The 18,012-nt window shown below is 39.0% G+C and overlaps 1 protein-coding gene across 1 annotated transcript; it reads left to right on the top strand.

Annotated features, from left to right (window-relative positions):
• On the top strand, window positions 3,973-8,128 carry LOC8070185 (magnesium/proton exchanger 1). The gene is made up of 10 exons (XM_002451183.2): window positions 3,973-4,219; window positions 4,499-4,625; window positions 4,789-5,202; window positions 5,308-5,483; window positions 5,772-5,890; window positions 6,007-6,161; window positions 6,412-6,536; window positions 6,927-7,143; window positions 7,237-7,366; window positions 7,450-8,128. Exons 3-10 carry the CDS (start codon window positions 4,830-4,832, stop codon window positions 7,745-7,747), a joined length of 1,593 nt encoding a protein of 530 aa, XP_002451228.1. The 5' UTR covers window positions 3,973-4,219; window positions 4,499-4,625; window positions 4,789-4,829; the 3' UTR covers window positions 7,748-8,128.

The raw sequence follows: 18,012 nt of genomic DNA, 5'->3' as shown, positions 1-18,012 counted from the left end.
TAACCGTTTGATCTGAGCAATGTATTTTATTTTCTATTTTTATCCAATCTTTGTAATATTGCTAATAGGCTAGGGTTCTTTGCTCATGTGTACACATGTATTTTAATGCTAATTAAGCTCTAGCATAATATTAGTTGTGTAAAAAAAATTCGTAAAATATAAAAGACATGACTTCCCTAATGCAGCACGTGGCAAGTACTAAAATTGTCGGCACAAATAAGTGGTTGTCGATACATCGACCCACACAAAGTCAAAGGCATGGATTATTGGGGGCCACCTCCCAAAATTACTAGCATTTTAATTAATTCCACCGATCCGTACACGAGTATAAAGGCCTTGTTTAGAGCACTCCCAATGCTAGAAACTACATATAATTTCTATACTCATTAATTTTTATAGATATTATATATAGAAAGTATGCTCTAAATGGATAGTTTCTATAGAATATTTTTATATCCAATCACATTCATTCTCTCTCCATTCTTAGCTAATCATATCACTTCATGTCTTGAATTGTGTAGACATGGTTTCTATCTTAGACCTAGTTTCTATGATTTTTTTCTCTCTCTTCAATAACTACATTACCACATCAGCAAAATGATTAGGTGGCATTGCAATTAATGTCTATAGAAACCATGGTAGTTTCTGCATTGGGAGTGCCTTTAGTTTCAAAATTTTCTGCAAAATAGATACTGTAGCACTTTCGTTTGTATTTGATAAATATTGTTCAATTATAAACTAACTAGACTTAAAAGATTCATCTTGTAAATTATAGGTAAATTGTGTAATTTGTTTGGCAGGACTCCTCTCCGGCTTCATCTCTAACTCCTACAGAGGAGCCTTGTCAAATGTTTATGTAAAGAAGCCGTTTTTAAGTAAAAAGCAGAGAAGCTCCAAAACGGCTCTGACTTCTTTAGAGGGGCTTCACTTACGAGGAGTCGTGCCAAATACCCCTATGTATTACTCTTTATATTTTAAATTATAAGACGTTTTTATTTTTCTAAATACATTGCTTTTATCTCATATCTATAAATAGTGTGTATCTAACTGCATTATATATATATATATATATAATTAAAATATTTTATAATTTAAGATAGAGAAATTAGCAAAAGGCCAACAAATTCAACTCCATATATCATCACGAGTAATCTATTTGGGTTTTCAGTCAATCCAACACTACCATCGTGGCAAAAGCGAAGCTAGAGAAAGCTTCCCTCGCCGCTCGGCGCTAAAGGCGTTGTTTAATCCGAAATTTTTTTTCGTTTGTATTTAAAAATTATTGTTTAATTATAGACTAATTAGGTTCAAAATATTCTTCTTATAAATTATAGATAAATTATATAATTAGTTATTTTTTATTTATATTTAATATTATATATATACGTCTAAATATTCGATTTGACAAAAAATTTTGATTTTTTTTTAAAATTAAGAAAGCCTAGCTGTACCGACGACTCAGCTGGTGGCCCGAACTGGTAGCTTCCTGTTCCGTTTCACGTGATTAAGGGGCTGTTTGGTTGCTAACCATAATTTGACATATTTTACTTTAGGTAAAGTTTGATCAAATCAGCAAGTGTTTGGTTGACAACTAAACTTAGGCATGATTTTTTTGGCTCCACATGTCATAGAGCTAAAAAAGTGTGGCAAGATTCCTTTAGACATGATAAATTGTGACAATTAATTTGCTAGCTACACTTTTTGTGGCTTGCCACATTTACTTAAACTTAGTTATGATAGGACTATGGCTAACAATTAAACATCCAAAAAAATATAAATGGTGTTTTAAATAGATACTCATAGTTCTTTTCTAGTTTAACCTAATAAACTAAATTGATAATTTCTTTTCTTATTTTTTTATTTAATTTATTAAATTACACTAGAGAAAAAAACGTGGGCCTTGTTTAGTTCACCCTGAAAACCAAAAAGTTTTCAAGATTTCCCGTCACATCGAATCTTGTGGCACATGCATTAAACATTAAATATAGACGAAAACAAAAACTAGTTATACAGTTTAGCTGTAAATCACGAGACGAATCTTTTAATTCTAGTTAGTCCATGATTAGATAATATTTATCACAAATAAATGAAACTACTACAGTACCAAAATTTTTTTAATTTTCGAAACTAAACAAGGCCGTGGTATCCAATTGCACCACCCCATCTCCACACGCGATAGGTGTCTTTGTCTGAGTCCTTTGATTGACACCGACGCGACACCCCCTGCGGTTCCATCCCATGCATATTTAAATTTTTAATTTTGATTCTATCGCGGTCATCAAAGCAGCCATCACGTGCGGGCCTGTGTTGTCTTGTGGCCATAAACAAGTGCCGCTAAATAGACCCACACACACAAAGTCCACGTAGTACACGTGATAGCAAAAGCATGGGACCGCCTTGCAAAATTGCAAAAGCGCACCGGTCACCTAGGTTTCAATTTCATCATATGGATGTTTCTTTTTTCTTTTTTTTTTCGGAAATGACAGCTAGAACCTTGTTTAGTTCTTGAAGTTTTTTTTTTTTAAAAAACCCAAAAACTCAAAACCTTGAGCAGCCCACCAAAATTCTAATACCAATTTTTTTGGTCTGTCATATTAAATCTTACGGCACATGTATAAAGTACTAAATATAGATAAAAAAATAACTAATTACACAATTTATATGCAATTTGCGAAACGAATATTTTGAGCCTAATTATTTCATTATTGCACAGTATTTGTTAAATACAAATGAAAGTGCTACAATGTCCATTTTGTAAAAAAATTTAGAACTAAACAAGACCTTAATGTCTCTATTTAATTTTGCAAAAAATTCAAGACCAAAATATTTTAGACATATTTACTTCCAAAATGCAATAATAAAAATTTTGCGTTTGCACCCCCACGCACACATTTTTGGTGTTGCTTGTTCCACGTCAGTACGGCAATGCAGAGCCAAGAGAATCAGGGGTGTACACATGGGGACGAAAATGACGTGTCCTTTATTTCTGACCCGGCAGTCCGGCACGATAAAAAAACACCCTTTTTCATACTACTAGAATTAGTAGGTGGCTGCCATAATTTGCATGGTCCCAGCAGTTGGAAAAGTAGCCGACCATTTTCGACGTGTCTTTGTTGCTCCACTGCCCCTGTGATGACTGCCAAATCCTATTATTTATGTTTTTGTTTCTCTTATAATTTCAGGTTAATGTTTTGACACTTCAGTTACCAAAGAACTTCTAAAAATGTTCAGTTTAAATACAATGAGACACTCCTGGAAAGTATGCATAGATTAATCTTCATCAAACATATAATTTAGTAAAATCATAACGGATTTTAGACAACTAGTTATTGTCCGAATAATAAGAATTACTTAGGGCTTGTTTGTATCCATTAGCACTTAAACTTAACTAGCTAATAGGTAACCACTACTATTTTTGAGCTAAATAATTTTTAATAGAAGGTTGTTTAGATTCACAGGGTAATATATAGGTGGTCATGAGTTGAACATGTTCGCCACTCCAAACCAGGTAATGGAAACTAACAAACCCAACACCCTAGTTAATTACAGTATTAACTAAGAGACGATTAACTATTAGTTTCATTAGTAAAGACAGAGACAACGTATCTTCATCTATGCTTCTAATTTTTAGCGCTACTGATCCAAACAGCCCCTTACTATTATTATGTTGAAAGACAAATTTTTTTTGGACTGCAACCACGATCTTTTGTTCAGAAAACCTACAATGATTTTGGAACAAAATCCATTGACCATACTCCATACACGCTTCGTTCTTGCAAATTTACAATCTTTTTCACATGCAAGATCGTCAGATCGTGTAAGTGCGATGAACCTTAAGATAGTGGTACAAGTACCTTCCAAAGTCGTCCCTTAGCATTAGCAATAAATATTGTGTACTCTTGAGAGTGACCTCAGACGACTGGGATTCATGCACCTCACATTATCACATACCAGGTAACCCCTCGCTAATACTCCTCCTATAATCGCCACCATCAAATTGGTGTGCGCGCGTGTGGTGTGGCCGAAGCAGCGGCAGCATTTCAGCTCACAAATGCAGTAGCTTCCGTCACCGCTCCCCACTATCAAATCTGTCGCAAGTTCACGAAGCACAGTACCGGCAGCACGGAATCTGCGGGACCGTCCTCGCCTGCGCCACCGCGGGGGTCCCGCGCCGCCCGGCTCCGGCGAGGCTGCGACCCGCCGCTGACTGCTGGTACTGGTAAGCCGCACCCGTCCCCGCCCATTCCTCTTCCGCGGTCTCCTGGATGGCTGGACGCCCCCCTTCGTCTCCGGTTGGGATGCGATCCGATTCGTCGCCTTTTTCTTTTCGGTGCTGTCCTTTTTGTTTTGCCTCGCCAAGAAGTTGGGAATGATCTGTTGTCGTCTACCGTAAAAATGCAAACTTTTTTTTAATCCGTAGTACTATCGATTGGCTTCGTCAATCTGCAGTCTTTGTGCCTCAATCAGGATCCCCTGATCCGCTCGCTATAATCTGCAGTCTCAGAGCGGCGCATTGGACTGGACAGTGGAGCAGAGCAACGGGGCCTCGCCGTCGGCGGAGAAGAAGGAGGCTGCAGCTGCTGTGCTTCGTGGTGATCCGATTCCTGCCACGGATTGGACCACTGGTGCGTTCTTGTCCCCTCCTGTCTTGCTCCCATGGCCTCAGCGGAATCTGCACGATTTCGCCATGGCCATATGGCGCCTCTGCTTCAATATCAACATTTTTTCATAAAAAACTCTGCTGATGGATTAGATTTTTAATTACCTGTGTTATCCGTGATACAACAGGAACCAGCTAGAATTCTTTTCCCAGCTTCTCGTCTCATCTGATGTCCAACATCGCCATGGTGGCTGCTCCTCCATCGTCGTCGTGTGACAGTGACACCTACCTGCTGTTCCATGGCGAGACTCTGCTTTCCACCGGCGCCCGCGCCTCCCTCTACACCGTCGCGCTCGCGTACTGCTTCATCGGACTGTCCGCGATCACCGCCCGGTTCTTCAAATCCATGGAGCAGATCATGAAACACTCCCGGGAGGTGGTTGTCATTGACCCGCACACCAAGGAGCCTGTTGTCAAGCACGAGAAGGTGTGGAACTACACTGTCGCGGACATTGCTCTGCTTGCGTTTGGTACCAGTTTCCCTCAGATCTCCCTCGCCATCATCGACGCCATCCGAAATCTGGGTCAACTGACAGCAGGAGGTACTACATACAGTGATTAAGTAATTGGCTTGATGGTGAACTTTTGCAGTATAAGATGTAGTCGAGTGTAGCGTGGTAGGTGATTTGGTATTTGTGATTTTGCAGGTCTAGGTCCAGGCACACTTGTTGGTTCTGCGGCATTTGATCTGTTTCCAATCCATGCTGTCTGTGTGGTTATGCCAAGGGCAGGGTCTAAGAAAAAGATCTCTGACTTGGGTGTTTGGTTGGTTGAGCTCGTCTGGTCTTTCTGGGCATATATTTGGCTCTATGTTATCTTAGAGGTAAGTCATAATATAAAGCTTGGTTACAATTACAGAAGTTCTGGACATTGCCATGTCTTCGAAACATATATTTTTACTACTAATTTGATTTATATTATAAATCCTAATAAGATTAGAATACCACGAAAGTAGTTATGACAAATTTAGACATCATTTCGTTTGTTTGATTAAGTACTCAGTGATATACAATGTATCATCAGCCAAAGTTCAAAGAGTTTTACCATATACATAATAATTCTGTTATGCAAGTGCGTTTGGTACCAATGAATACTTTGCACTGCTGCACAGGTGTGGACGCCTAAAGTGATCACCCTCTGGGAGGCACTGCTGACAGTCTTGCAGTATGGGTTACTTCTGCTTCATGCATATGCACAGGATAAACGGTGGCCATTTGTATCCATCCCATTGTATGATCCTAATTCCTGAATACCTTTTCTTTTGCAAACTTATCTCATGGTCATATGCCCATCTACAGTTTAAGGTGTATGTAGCTTATGGTTTTAGTTCAATCTGCTGCAATCAGTGTGAGAGGTGAGAGGCCTGAAGATTGGGTTCCACCAGAAGATGTTTCTGTTGATTACGACAACTGTGATGACACTAATGAGACACTCCCTATAAGTGCTAACCGGAATGATGGCATTGTAGACGTATTCTCTGCACATTCCTACCACATTGCAGGTATGAGCTTTTCCAGTTTCTCGAACATCTTTCCTTAATGATAGATTGATAGTGCATCACTGAATGCAACCAAGTGCAGTGGATTGATTAAGTACTTATTTTCATGTTATGTTAAGTTAATCATTGAAGGCGGCGGGGGTACTGGTGATTGGGGGCGGGGGGGGGGGATCCTAAATTTGAGTTATCTATATATTTGTTGTATTTATTTTTTAAAGTAATTATTTCTATGTTTTGGACACCTTTACTGTAGAGTACAGTCGAGTTCCAGAAAAGGATATGGAAGGATCATCAACAATGGATCAAGTTGTAAAGAACACACAAGAAGATATATCCTGGCTTTCTATTTGGTGGCAACAATTTGTTGATGCTTCAATGGTAATTTGATTCATTGTTGGTCTCTTTATGTGTGTTGAATAGTTAGTCATCTGTTTTTGCATTTGGCTACGAGCCTAGGACAGTATGAGAAGTTTAGAAAATCCATTTCTTTTATGGGACAATGTGGCTAAACTTATTAATATGCTGGTCACCATAACTAAAATGGTGCAAGGATGAGGAAATATTTTCTAAACGTTTATTTCACATACAATTGAGGAAATTATTTCTAGGTGCTTCTGAGACAATTTTGTTTTCCAAACACAGTATGCTGAAATAGTTTAATCCACCCCCTTTAACATTAACTTTGGTCATTTTACCATCCTTACAACTGGGCCAATGTTAAGAACTTTCTTTTTTTGGCGTAGTAATTGATTTTATCAATATATGCAGTTGGAGAGCCCTGAGTCAAGGAAGATGCATTCCATCTGCCTGAGGTTCACCACAATATTTTGGAACTTGATCATTGCGCCTTGGAAATTTTTGTTTGCTTTTGTGCCCCCATACAATATTGCACATGGCTGGATTGCTTTTATATGCTCACTGATCTTCATAAGTGGTATTGCTTATGGTGTTACTAAGCTTACAGATCAGATAAGCTGTGTCACAGGTTAGAACATACTCAAGCACAAGTTTAGTGTTCAATCTGCTCACCAAGATGTTACCTGCATGTATGATGACATTATCTTCTGTTTTTGAGCAGGAGTAAGTCCATATGTTATTGCATTCACAGCACTGGCTGCTGGAACCTCATGGCCAGATCTAGTTGCCAGCAAGATAGCTGCTGAGCGTCAAGTCACTGCAGACTCTGCAATAGCCAACATCACCTGCAGGTTCGTTTCTGCCGTCTCCTTTGTCACTGTTTTCATTTCCTCGATCTGGAGCCGAATAAACTGACATAATTCCCTTGTTGCAGTAACTCGGTGAACATATATGTTGGCATTGGTGTTCCGTGGTTGATTGACACAGTGTACAACTTCTTCGTTTACCAGGAGCCATTGTACATAGATAATGCTGCTGGTCTCAGCTTCTCCCTTCTAGTCTTCTTTGCGACATCATTTGGATGTATTACGGTTTTGGTTCTGCGCCGCATTATACTCGGTGCTGAGCTTGGCGGCCCTAGGCTATGGGCTTGGGTTACATCAGTCTACTTCATGATCCTTTGGGTTGTTTTTGTTGTTTTTTCCTCTCTAAGAGTTTCAGGAGTAATATAGACCGGAAAACAAAGGTACTGGGGTTTGAATTTTCTGTTTTTCAGTTTTGTTATTACTACTGGTTTTCACATCCACAAAGAAAATGCCTATTGCGGCGAAGATTAGGGTCCTTGAATTAGGGATTATAGATACAAGTGCTTGTTATATATCATGGTTATTGAAGTCAACAATATATTGTACAACATAGTGGAAGTTGATCTCCCAGAAAGAAGGAAAACCAGCTGCATCGCTCTCAAATATTGATTCAAACTCAGTGTTACTTGTATAATCAATCATACAACATGTAAATATCAAGGCTTATGTGTAAGTTGCGTTGGCATTTTACTAGTACTATATTTTTATTGATTATCAACAATACATTTGAGTGGTCGTCTGTCACAATCATATGTTCTGCTAGTGACTGTGCAAGGATATAGAATCCTTAATTCTTTTTTTTTTGCGAAAGATAGAATCCTTAATTCTTGTATTAGATAAAATGTTAAGAAATTGAGTACAAGCTTTCATAAGTTTTAACTCTTTAATTCAAAGGATCCTTTCAGTACGGCTTCTTTTATGAACAAGAGTACCACTGCTCGGTGAAGAAAACTAAAAGCTATTACATTACAGCAGTATTTACTTCCATCATACAAGCATAGGAAATCAATTAACATGCAGGTAATATGAGCATGCAAAGATACAAACGGAACAAACCTTCGGTGGTGTTCAATTGTACGGTGTAAGATACAAACCGAAACGTGTTGTAATTGGGTTACTCATCTGTGCAAACAAAGATACACCTAGCACACATGGTTTTATTAAATCAGGATTGAAGGAAGTGCGGTTCCAACATTAAAGATATCCCAACATACGTACCGTTTGCAAAAGCATATGAATGGTTGAAATCCCAACTGCCATATTCTACATAATCGACATCGGTATACCCAAACATGAAAATATATCATACATCCTAGAATAATAAATTTTTCAAGAGAAGCTTTCATGAAAGATTTGGCAAAGAGTTGTGGCCAACTATTCTAGGTACAAACATGGTTTCCATGTAGGCACTGATATTTCTGGCAATACTAGCTTTTTATGCTTGTTTATTAAGGTAGTTCTATGATCAAACACAACCAGTTCTCATAATTAATTAATAGCAATTGTAATCAGAAATCTAAACTAGCAGTATGTACTGCATGATTGTGCAAAATGGATGAGTGCCTGTCAAGTTAGTTAACTCCTGTTCTCTTGGCGAGCAGAAAAACATCATCAAACCAACAAATTTTATTTCTAGTAACATTGACTTCCTGAAATTATAGACAAACACTTTGATACACATTTTGCATTTCTTGAACATAACTACATTGAAGTTCCAAAAAATGAACTAAAGAATATTCTTATTCCAATAGCAAACCAAATAATTGGCATCACTTCGTATCATTGTTTCTTGTATGTTTGGATTATATTGCATAATGATTTTGCTAACCTAATTTGTTTGTCTCGGGATCTGACAATTTTGGAGAGTAGTAGGAGATAAACTAGGATATACGAATAACAACTAGCTAGTTTGAAGAATGTACTCGTGTACTATTATCCATTTGTTCCATTCTATTGTGGAACAGATAAATTATATTGTCAGGCTTTGTTTGCCTCCAACATCTCATGGACGTGATAAACTAGGTGTAGAAAGCATCCTATGCAATTAGAGCGAAGCCAACATGAGACGACGACTTATATATAATAAAGAGAGCCTAAAGTGAAGGGATATAGGTAATCCATCTCACCTCATAAGGTTGGGATGATTTTTAGTTATTTATTCATCATAAAGAGCTGAGGTATCAATCATAATATGCTGCTCCATGCTACATATGTTACTCATACAAAACATATTGAACTTGGTACGCATACTCAGCTAAGGTATCAATCATATGCTCCCTGCTTTGGTACCACTCATAGAAAACACATTGAACTTGGTTGGCGTACACCTTGAATTTTGAGGCTATTTTACAAAATATTTGCAGGTAACTATTAATCGTGATCCAATAAAGGAGCGAGCCTATCTGTAGAGTGAAATGGTATTTTCTAAATATCAGTGTCTGATTGTTAATTCTAATCCAATAAAGGAACCTTTGCATATCGTAACCTACTTTAAAATACATAAAAATTGCTTAATACACACTAATAATCACATGTTAACAACATCAAGAAGCTCTGTGTTGCACCATAGGAGCTAGGCTCAGTAAAAAATGCAGAGGAAATCCATATTTGAAAAGCCAGGCTTTGGGCTGCGTTTTGATTGAAACCTGAGGCAGCAACTCCTGCCAGATAGCCAGCCGTAGGCTTTCAAAATCGATCGAGCGCCTGGGCAAACGGGCAACCAAACATCTGAATAGTGCATATGGCGGCAGCCTAGGCAAGAAGTCAAGAACCAGCCAACCAAACAGGCTATCAGCACCATCGAGTGGACGACGTGGCGCTAAATACACAAGTGAAATATAATGTGTGTATATATTGGGGAGTTAAATACACAAGTGGTACTAAACTTAATGATTGAATATATTTAGGTATATATCAAATCTCTAATTTCTTATTTGATAAGTAGTGGCAGGTTGAAGTGATGTTCACCCCTACAAAATTATTTTTTAGAGATAGATAACCTCGAGAGGGCATTTTTTAATGACATGTCTATAAATAGCCAGGTAGGTCCAGGCAAATACCCTATGTTAATCTTAATAAATACGGACATTCTAAGGTGACCACCTGTCTTACTGTGCATACCTATTTTTATAAATTAATAGGGATGAGCATTCTACAATGACCGCCTCTATATACAATGATTTTTAGAGGCAGATTTTTTAAGAGTGCTGTCTTTAAAAATTGATAAATAGGGGGTGATACTTTTAAAAGGTCTATCTCTAAAAATTCATGGCTTTTTTATATGAAGTCTGATAAAGAAGAATTCTACACTAAAATTGTAGCTCAATGTAATCTATAACTTTGTAGTTAATAAGGTTTTTATTCAAAACTGTCTATAGTCCTTAAAAATACTTTTATGATCTCAAATTTTTAAATTTTAAATTTAGGATTTTCAAATGGCCTCATATGTTAACATGGTGTATACTAAAGTTCTATTAATGCGATATACCACTTTGTGGTTGATAAATTTAATTATGATTTAAAATTTCTTGAGCCCCATGTATGCATTTTAAGCTTACTAACTTTAAAATCAAAATTTTGAATTTCTAATAAACAACCTCAAACGTTAAGGTCAATAAACAACCTTGTAGCTGGCAAAATTTTGACTTGAGGTTTCAAGTTATCAAATTTGAATTTTGAACCAATATCGGATAGAGACTAAGCATATACAAAAGTTATAGTCAGTACAAAATGATTTTGTGAGGCAGTCACAAAATCCAACCGCCTCGTAAAATACTTCAGGATTTTTGGAGTTGGATATTTTTATTTAGGGAGACAGATACAAATAATCGTCTCACAAAATGCATTTACGGAGGCAGACTTTGATTTTCGGATAACTGCCTTCTAAAATCAATTTATGGAGACGGTAAAAAAAAATGAAATGATCGCATCCTAAAATAGAGTCCATTTTTGGAGGCCCACTCCTTATGAGGCCCACCTCCGTTAAAAAACCTGAGGCCCAAGATCAGACCCAATACCTATGTCATGTATATATACAAGACTTAGGGTTTCAAGCCTCACTTCTCTCTCTCATCTCCCTCTCCTCGGCTGCGTCTCTCTCCTGGTGCTCCCTCTCTCTCTCTGCGTCAGCATTGGCCATGCTCACCCGATGGCATGGGCCACGTGTGCCCAATGGCAAGGGCCGCGTGTCAGCACTCCCTCCTCAGCATGAGGAGGCAGCTGATCCTTCTCCTATGCTAGCGCTTGGTGGTAGAGCCACCCGGAGGCAGCGCGCGAGGAGTCGACTGATCCATGTTCGATGATGCCGGGTTCAAATACGGCGCGCGAGGAGATCTAGATCCAGTCATGCTGGGTCTAAATCTGGCGACAGGGAGCCTCGAGCTGGATACGAATATGCATTTAGTATCCATATTAGAACAAAGTACGAATATTCAAATTGACATTAAATAATGAATATAGATATCGAATTAATTCTTCAAATCTTTTAACATCTAGATCCATCCCTAGCTGTCACTTGAAGTGTTTCTCCTGCCCTCACCCACACATAGATGCACCTCTGACGAGAGTCTAACATAGTGTTATGTTAAGTCCTAGGGTTAAGGACGTGGTAGTTTGACTAATCCCCTGACTAGCTCTCCAAATCAGCCGGAGAGCTCGGTGGTTATTCCCATCAGGTCCGCTTGCGTGCATCTTCTAGCAAACAAGGGATGGCTTAGCAGCTCGTAGACAACCCTCCCGCAGGTCCACCCAGCAGCCTCTCCGGGCGAGGGAAGAGGCCTTGTGTGCCAAAGAAGTAGGGGAAGGCTCACCCAGGGAAGGTGCCACTATGGCAGATAACACCTAGCGATCAGCGCCAGGCTACAATAGAGGCGTCAGGCAGTGGTTGCTGTTTTGTCGGCCCCCAACTACAAGACAAACGAAGACCCGATGGTGCAAATGCGAAGAAGAATACCAAAGACCAGGGCAAGAAACCCTAGATGAACCACCCAATTTGTACTCCTATCGCCTTTCTAGTGTATAAGAGAAGGCATGGGCTCCTATAGAAGGGATGAAATCCATAAAAACCCCAAGAAAGAACAGAGCGAAGGATCGAGAGATCGAACAATGGGCCTGTCTTCCGAGCTCGAGCAAACCTCGACTAGCATAGCGCTTCCCCCTACACTTCTCTTGATTCCATCATTGTAAGGACTATCGATTGAGTATTTCTAACACGAAGAACACCAAACTACTGGACATAGGGCTCAATGGCCTGAACTAGGATAAATTGCTTGTTTCTCTAAGTGTTTTGAGTGCTTAAGCCACCTAAGGCACACACATTTACCCCACATTGAACAACACAACATATGGTACGAACCCACGATAACCTCTACTACTACAAAAAATCTTTTCGGAGGCGGTTGGGCTAGCGGCCCACCTCGTTAATCATGGCTAGGCTGCTAGCCCAACAACCGCCTCGGTTAATAGGTTAACCGAGGCGGGCATTGTAACGTAAACGGCTCCGTTAATCGAGTATTAACCGACACAGTTGTCTTAATATAACTGCCTCGGTTAATACACTAACCAAGATGGGCATTTGAAAACAACCACCTTGGTTAATCGATATTAACCGAGGCGGTTACGTTACAATGCCCGCATCGGTTAATGGTTACAACAAAAAATAATTCATAAATTTTTCATATGAATTCAGATAAAGACATACTTTATATCAAAATTGTAGCTTTCAACGAGATATACAACTTTGTAGTTGAAAAGTTCTTGAATTGAAACTGTTTATGGTAAAATAAAATTATTTTAAGTGTGCAGATTTTGAAATTTAAAATTGAAAATTACCAAATGATCTCAAATGTTGACATGGTCTATATAAAAGTTATAGTTCTCGATTGAATCTTCAACTTTGTAGTTGAAATGTTTTTAATTTGAATATGTTTAGAGTCTCAAATATGTGTTTGAAGATTATATATTTTGAAATTTAAAATTTTGAATTTCTAAATGATCTCCAATGTTCACATAATTAATACCGAAGTTCTAGTGGCCCACTTGATCTACATGTTTGATATTGACAAGGTTTTGATTTCAAGTCACCTAGAGTTTCAAATATGTGTTTGAAATTCAGATGTTTTAAGGCTCATTTTTTTGAATTTTTTCAAACTATCTCTGATGGCGATACATCATATACTAAAGTTGTAGTACTCAACAAGATTTAAAACTTTGTAGTTAAAAGTTTTTTTATTTGAGTTCATTTAGTAGGCAAAATACCCAATATAAGATTACAAAATAGCCATGGAAAAAATAGCCCGCTATTTTTGCCGCTATAGCCTGGAATAGCTTGAAAAAAATTGTGCCGCTATTTGCGTTCATGCACAATTTTGCCGCTAAAGTACGCTAATTATGGTTTATAAAACGCTAAACACTTTGGCCTTAGCTCGCTATTTAAAACATGGCAAAATAGTGATATAAAAAGATAGCGTATTATATATATGCATAAATGATTGTGTGTGTTTCGCCAGAAAAATCACTATGCGGGATCTCTCTGTGTTTCATAGGTCATGCTACTTAGTACTAATTTATGCAGGCGTGCCAGTATACATCCGTATACAAAATAAAATAAATGTGCAATAAAACACAAGGGACAAAAGTTCAGGGAAATATCACTTTATTTCATTCTCTTGAGAATTACAAAGTACAATTTCCCACTTTAATATAAATTTGCGCTGAGCTCCATCTGAGAGTCAGAGGATTGCGTGGCTTCTGGTTCCTGGGGCCCCTAGAAGCCTCCAGTTAATTACATCCACAGCGTTGGGCCGCGGAACACCTCCGATTAAGCTATGCCGATGGTCGTAGTTGTCGTCTCCAAGTAAATAAGAGTTATCTCCATGTATATGCATAAGCACAAATAAATGAAAATGGTAAAGTGCTAGAGCCTCGTCGGCCTCTAGCAAAGGTCTCCAGCCTCGTCGTGCAGATCCCATAATGAAGTCAAGTGTTCGGCCTCGTCGGTCACGAACAAATAATTCCGACCTCATCGGTCACGGAAAAGAAACGTCCCAGCTTCGTCGGTCAGGAGAGGAAAATGACTTCATATGGTTCACCGGCCTTGACAGTGCAGGAAGGCGGTGTGGTGATTGTGAGACTTGTGTTCATGTAGTACTTAGGAGATTTCTCCTTGTATGAATTTCTGAGATCATTGGTAGGACATTTAGTCAGCCACCAATTTATATATGTGCATGAACTCGAGTGCTTTGTCATAACTTGGAATTCTTTGCAGGTATTGCACAAAAAATGAGCTCGGGGCCTAGCCGAGCCTGTGGTGGCTTGGGTCGAGATGTCGACATGGGGCCATCAATATATAATGAACCAGGCAATAACGTTGAGATAGCTTGTGATTTGTATATATATGTACTTGGCCCACGTACAACTTGCATGCATGCTAGTATAGACTTGGACTTGCTTCTCTATTTGCTTTCTTGACGTGTATACCGTGTATGTATACGTTGGCTTTGAACTTGACTAGCTTCTGTTGCATACTGATTGTGTTCGTGGACCAACAAAGCCCAGGTGTTGCCGAGCCAAGGGGCCCTGCTGCCGTGGTGACCATGCCTGCCATTCCGGCCATTGCCGGACTCACTGTCGATCGGCATTTTTGTTGGTCCCCCCTCACTGTCGATCAACATTTTTGTTGGGCCGAGGGCACCCACTGGCCTTTGGACGTCTTTGGACGATTGCCACCAATAGTCTCGACAATTTTGGTCCCCAGAATTAAAGGCACTTTTAGTCCCGGCCCGTAACACGAGCCGGGACTAAAGGGTCCTGCGCAACGGCTGCCTAATGGCTATCTGTCAGGGCTATCGGGGCAGTGACCCTTTAGTCCCGGCCCGTGTTACGGTCCGGGACTAAAGGTGTTCCATTAGTCCCGGGGCAAGCCACCAGCCGGGACTAAGGATTTAGCCCCGGTTTGTGGCTTGCTCCGGGACTAAGGGGACCCCTTTTAGTCCCTGTTCTTTCTTCAGTCTGGGACTAAAAGTCCACACTATAAATCACGGTCACTTCTTCCTGGCCGAGACCGAGCCCATTCAAATTTTAGTGAGCTGTTCTTGCTTGTTCTTGCTCTTGCCATTGCTAGTTCTTGCTTGTTCTTCATCTCTAGCGTCCATTGGTGATCATCTTTGACGTCGCCATCGTTTCCCTCGGTCTTGGGGTAACTAAATTCATCCTCCCTTGTTATTTTCATGTTGTTTTTGTCTTTGTGATATCACAGTCCTTTTTTAGCTCAAATTTAATGGTTATAGTTTGAATCGACGTCACTGGCGCCCATTGGTGATCTTCTTCGACTTCGCCATCGACTCTTCGTGTTTATAGGTAACTAGCTTCATCCTCCAATGTAAAAAAGTCTCAAATAATTAATTATTACATAATATCTTTACAACCCACTATCAAGTAGGCACAACAGTGAACCGCTTTTTGACATGTCATTACAATCCTTTTAATAATCACCTCACATGTCCTCAATTTCGGCGCCATTGACATTGTTGATGTTGAGCTCCAGGAACAGTTTCCTGATGTTGTCATGCAACGCCAGCAGAAGAAACAACGAGCTCCTTTGTAGCGTCATCGTGATGGCCTCGAAGTAGGCGATAGAGGAGACCTCGTGGGCGTGCTCGTCCATGACGTGCTCATATATATATATATGTGCATGTAACAAATCAAGTGTACATATTTATAAATATAATAAATTTAAGTATACAAATTGTTGATGTAAAATTCAACTATTCACCTGGTGTTTGGCTAAACGATGGTTTAAACAACTATTTAGCCCGTACAACCGTTCCATTTAGGCCATTTAGACCGTTTTTCCCATTTTTTCACTTTTTAAATGGTCAATCATTTAATATGCTGTTTACCCCCTAAGCAAAACATTTTTGCACCATTGACCGTTTTGGCCGTTTAATTAGCCGTTTAGGCCGTTTAGGCGAACACTGGCTAGGGATGAAAACAAATCAGATACAAATGGATATCATCGATATCATATTTGTTTTTATATTTCTGGTCGGATTCAGATTCAAATAGGGATAGTGTCAACCATGTCAGATAAGAAACGATTGAATGTCGACATCATAAATATACAATTTAGTATTAAGATACATATACTGTATCAGATGTCAAATATTCAGACTCAGATACGGACATATCTAAACCCCTCAAAACGAATTCCGTCTTGAATGCAATCAGAAAAATATCCGTACCGTTTTCATCCTGATGTCAGCATGGCGTAGAAACAAAGGTGCTTGCTAAACAGATCAAAGAGTTAGCGCTGCATGTGTGGATGGCCATGCAATGGACCATGCCCAAACAGAATATGTTGGAAAATGAGTTAAGAAAATATTGTATTAATTCTTAAGATTTGTGCAAACTTTTGTAGGAGCTCCACCAAAGAGAACTCCTTTATGAAACGTTCACTTTGAATTTTTGTTTTCCTTTCTTGGTTTTGTTGTCATGAGTTTATGTTTGTTATCAATTGACAAAATGTATCCAAGACAATGGTTACAAGCATGAGCTCAAGCATATGGAGATTAGCATATACTTAATGATTTATTGAGAATAACTAGGACTAACTTGCTGAATTGATTTATATTTCTCATGTAACAATGAATTGTAGTTTAGTGGAAACTATTCAGGAATGCTTGGTGCTGTACTACACCTTCTAGAGGTATCTTCTTTGTTGCTTTTATAGTAACAAAGCCGGTTGTATTTCAAAGTGAGACAAGCTGTCGTCCTCTTTTCTTGCTAGATATTCTCTCTCAGATTGATGGACTTTACCATGACGTTTGAGACTTAGGAGATGCCTTGGATGGAGGTCCTGGCATTTGAAGTGGCCGAGTTCAATTCCTCGGTAAGAGCGAGTGCACTAGCTGGCTTGTTGAGCTTACGGCATCCACACCCTAGGTGCGCCTTCTGGATGGTGTATCTCTCGGAGTTCGGGCTGACATTTCTATGTTTTTGTGGTGGGAATCTGCCAAAACCCACCTGGTTTTGGTAACCGGGGTAGACAGGTTTTCTTGTCTTTGTTGTGAATGAATCTTCAAGCAATTTGAGTGATCCCCATGTGATTTGAGTGTGCTAGCACTTTGTGTTTGGACCAGATTTGTGTGCAAAATATGCGAGTAGTGGTACCTTCTTATGTTTTTTTTAGAAAGGTACAAATTAAGCACTTGTTTTCAAATGGCTACTCCTAGTTTGAACTAGGAGTTATTGATTCTGGTATTCTAGATTTGGGGCACAATGAGTGTATATGGGAGTAATGATAACTTATTATTCATTTTCTTGTAGGGTCTTAATACTAATTTCTTGTAGGTGCTTGCTATCTAGAAATGAGTTGTTGGTACAACTCCTAGATTTGAAGACTTATTCTTTGATTTTATTGTTATCTAGAATAGTCTTCTTTGATTTTTTGTTATCTAGAACAGTCTTCCCCAATAGATTTTTTTTTTGTGAATACTGAACAATCAAAATTTTGACGGAAGAGAAGCGGAAGAGAAGAGAGGATCATGTGCGGTTGCGGGTGCGCATTGTAACGCCCTAAAAATTGTTTCTTTGAAAATAGAACTAAAATAATTTATTTTATATTTTTGTGCTCA

Source organism: Sorghum bicolor, chromosome 5 (assembly GCF_000003195.3).
Source record: "Sorghum bicolor cultivar BTx623 chromosome 5, Sorghum_bicolor_NCBIv3, whole genome shotgun sequence".
Classification (NCBI taxonomy): Eukaryota; Viridiplantae; Streptophyta; class Magnoliopsida; order Poales; family Poaceae; genus Sorghum; species Sorghum bicolor.
This window is presented reverse-complemented; position numbering and strand designations above follow the sequence as displayed.

Bases quoted from the DNA above. Each gene is read 5' to 3' on its own strand.
- LOC8070185 (XM_002451183.2), top strand. From the start codon at position 4,830: ATGTCCAACATCGCCATGGTGGCTGCTCCTCCATCGTCGTCGTGTGAC. The intron at 6,162-6,411 runs GTATGAGCTTTT...CCTTTACTGTAG, and splicing joins ACATTCCTACCACATTGCAG to AGTACAGTCGAGTTCCAGAA. The intron at 6,537-6,926 runs GTAATTTGATTC...CAATATATGCAG, and splicing joins AATTTGTTGATGCTTCAATG to TTGGAGAGCCCTGAGTCAAG.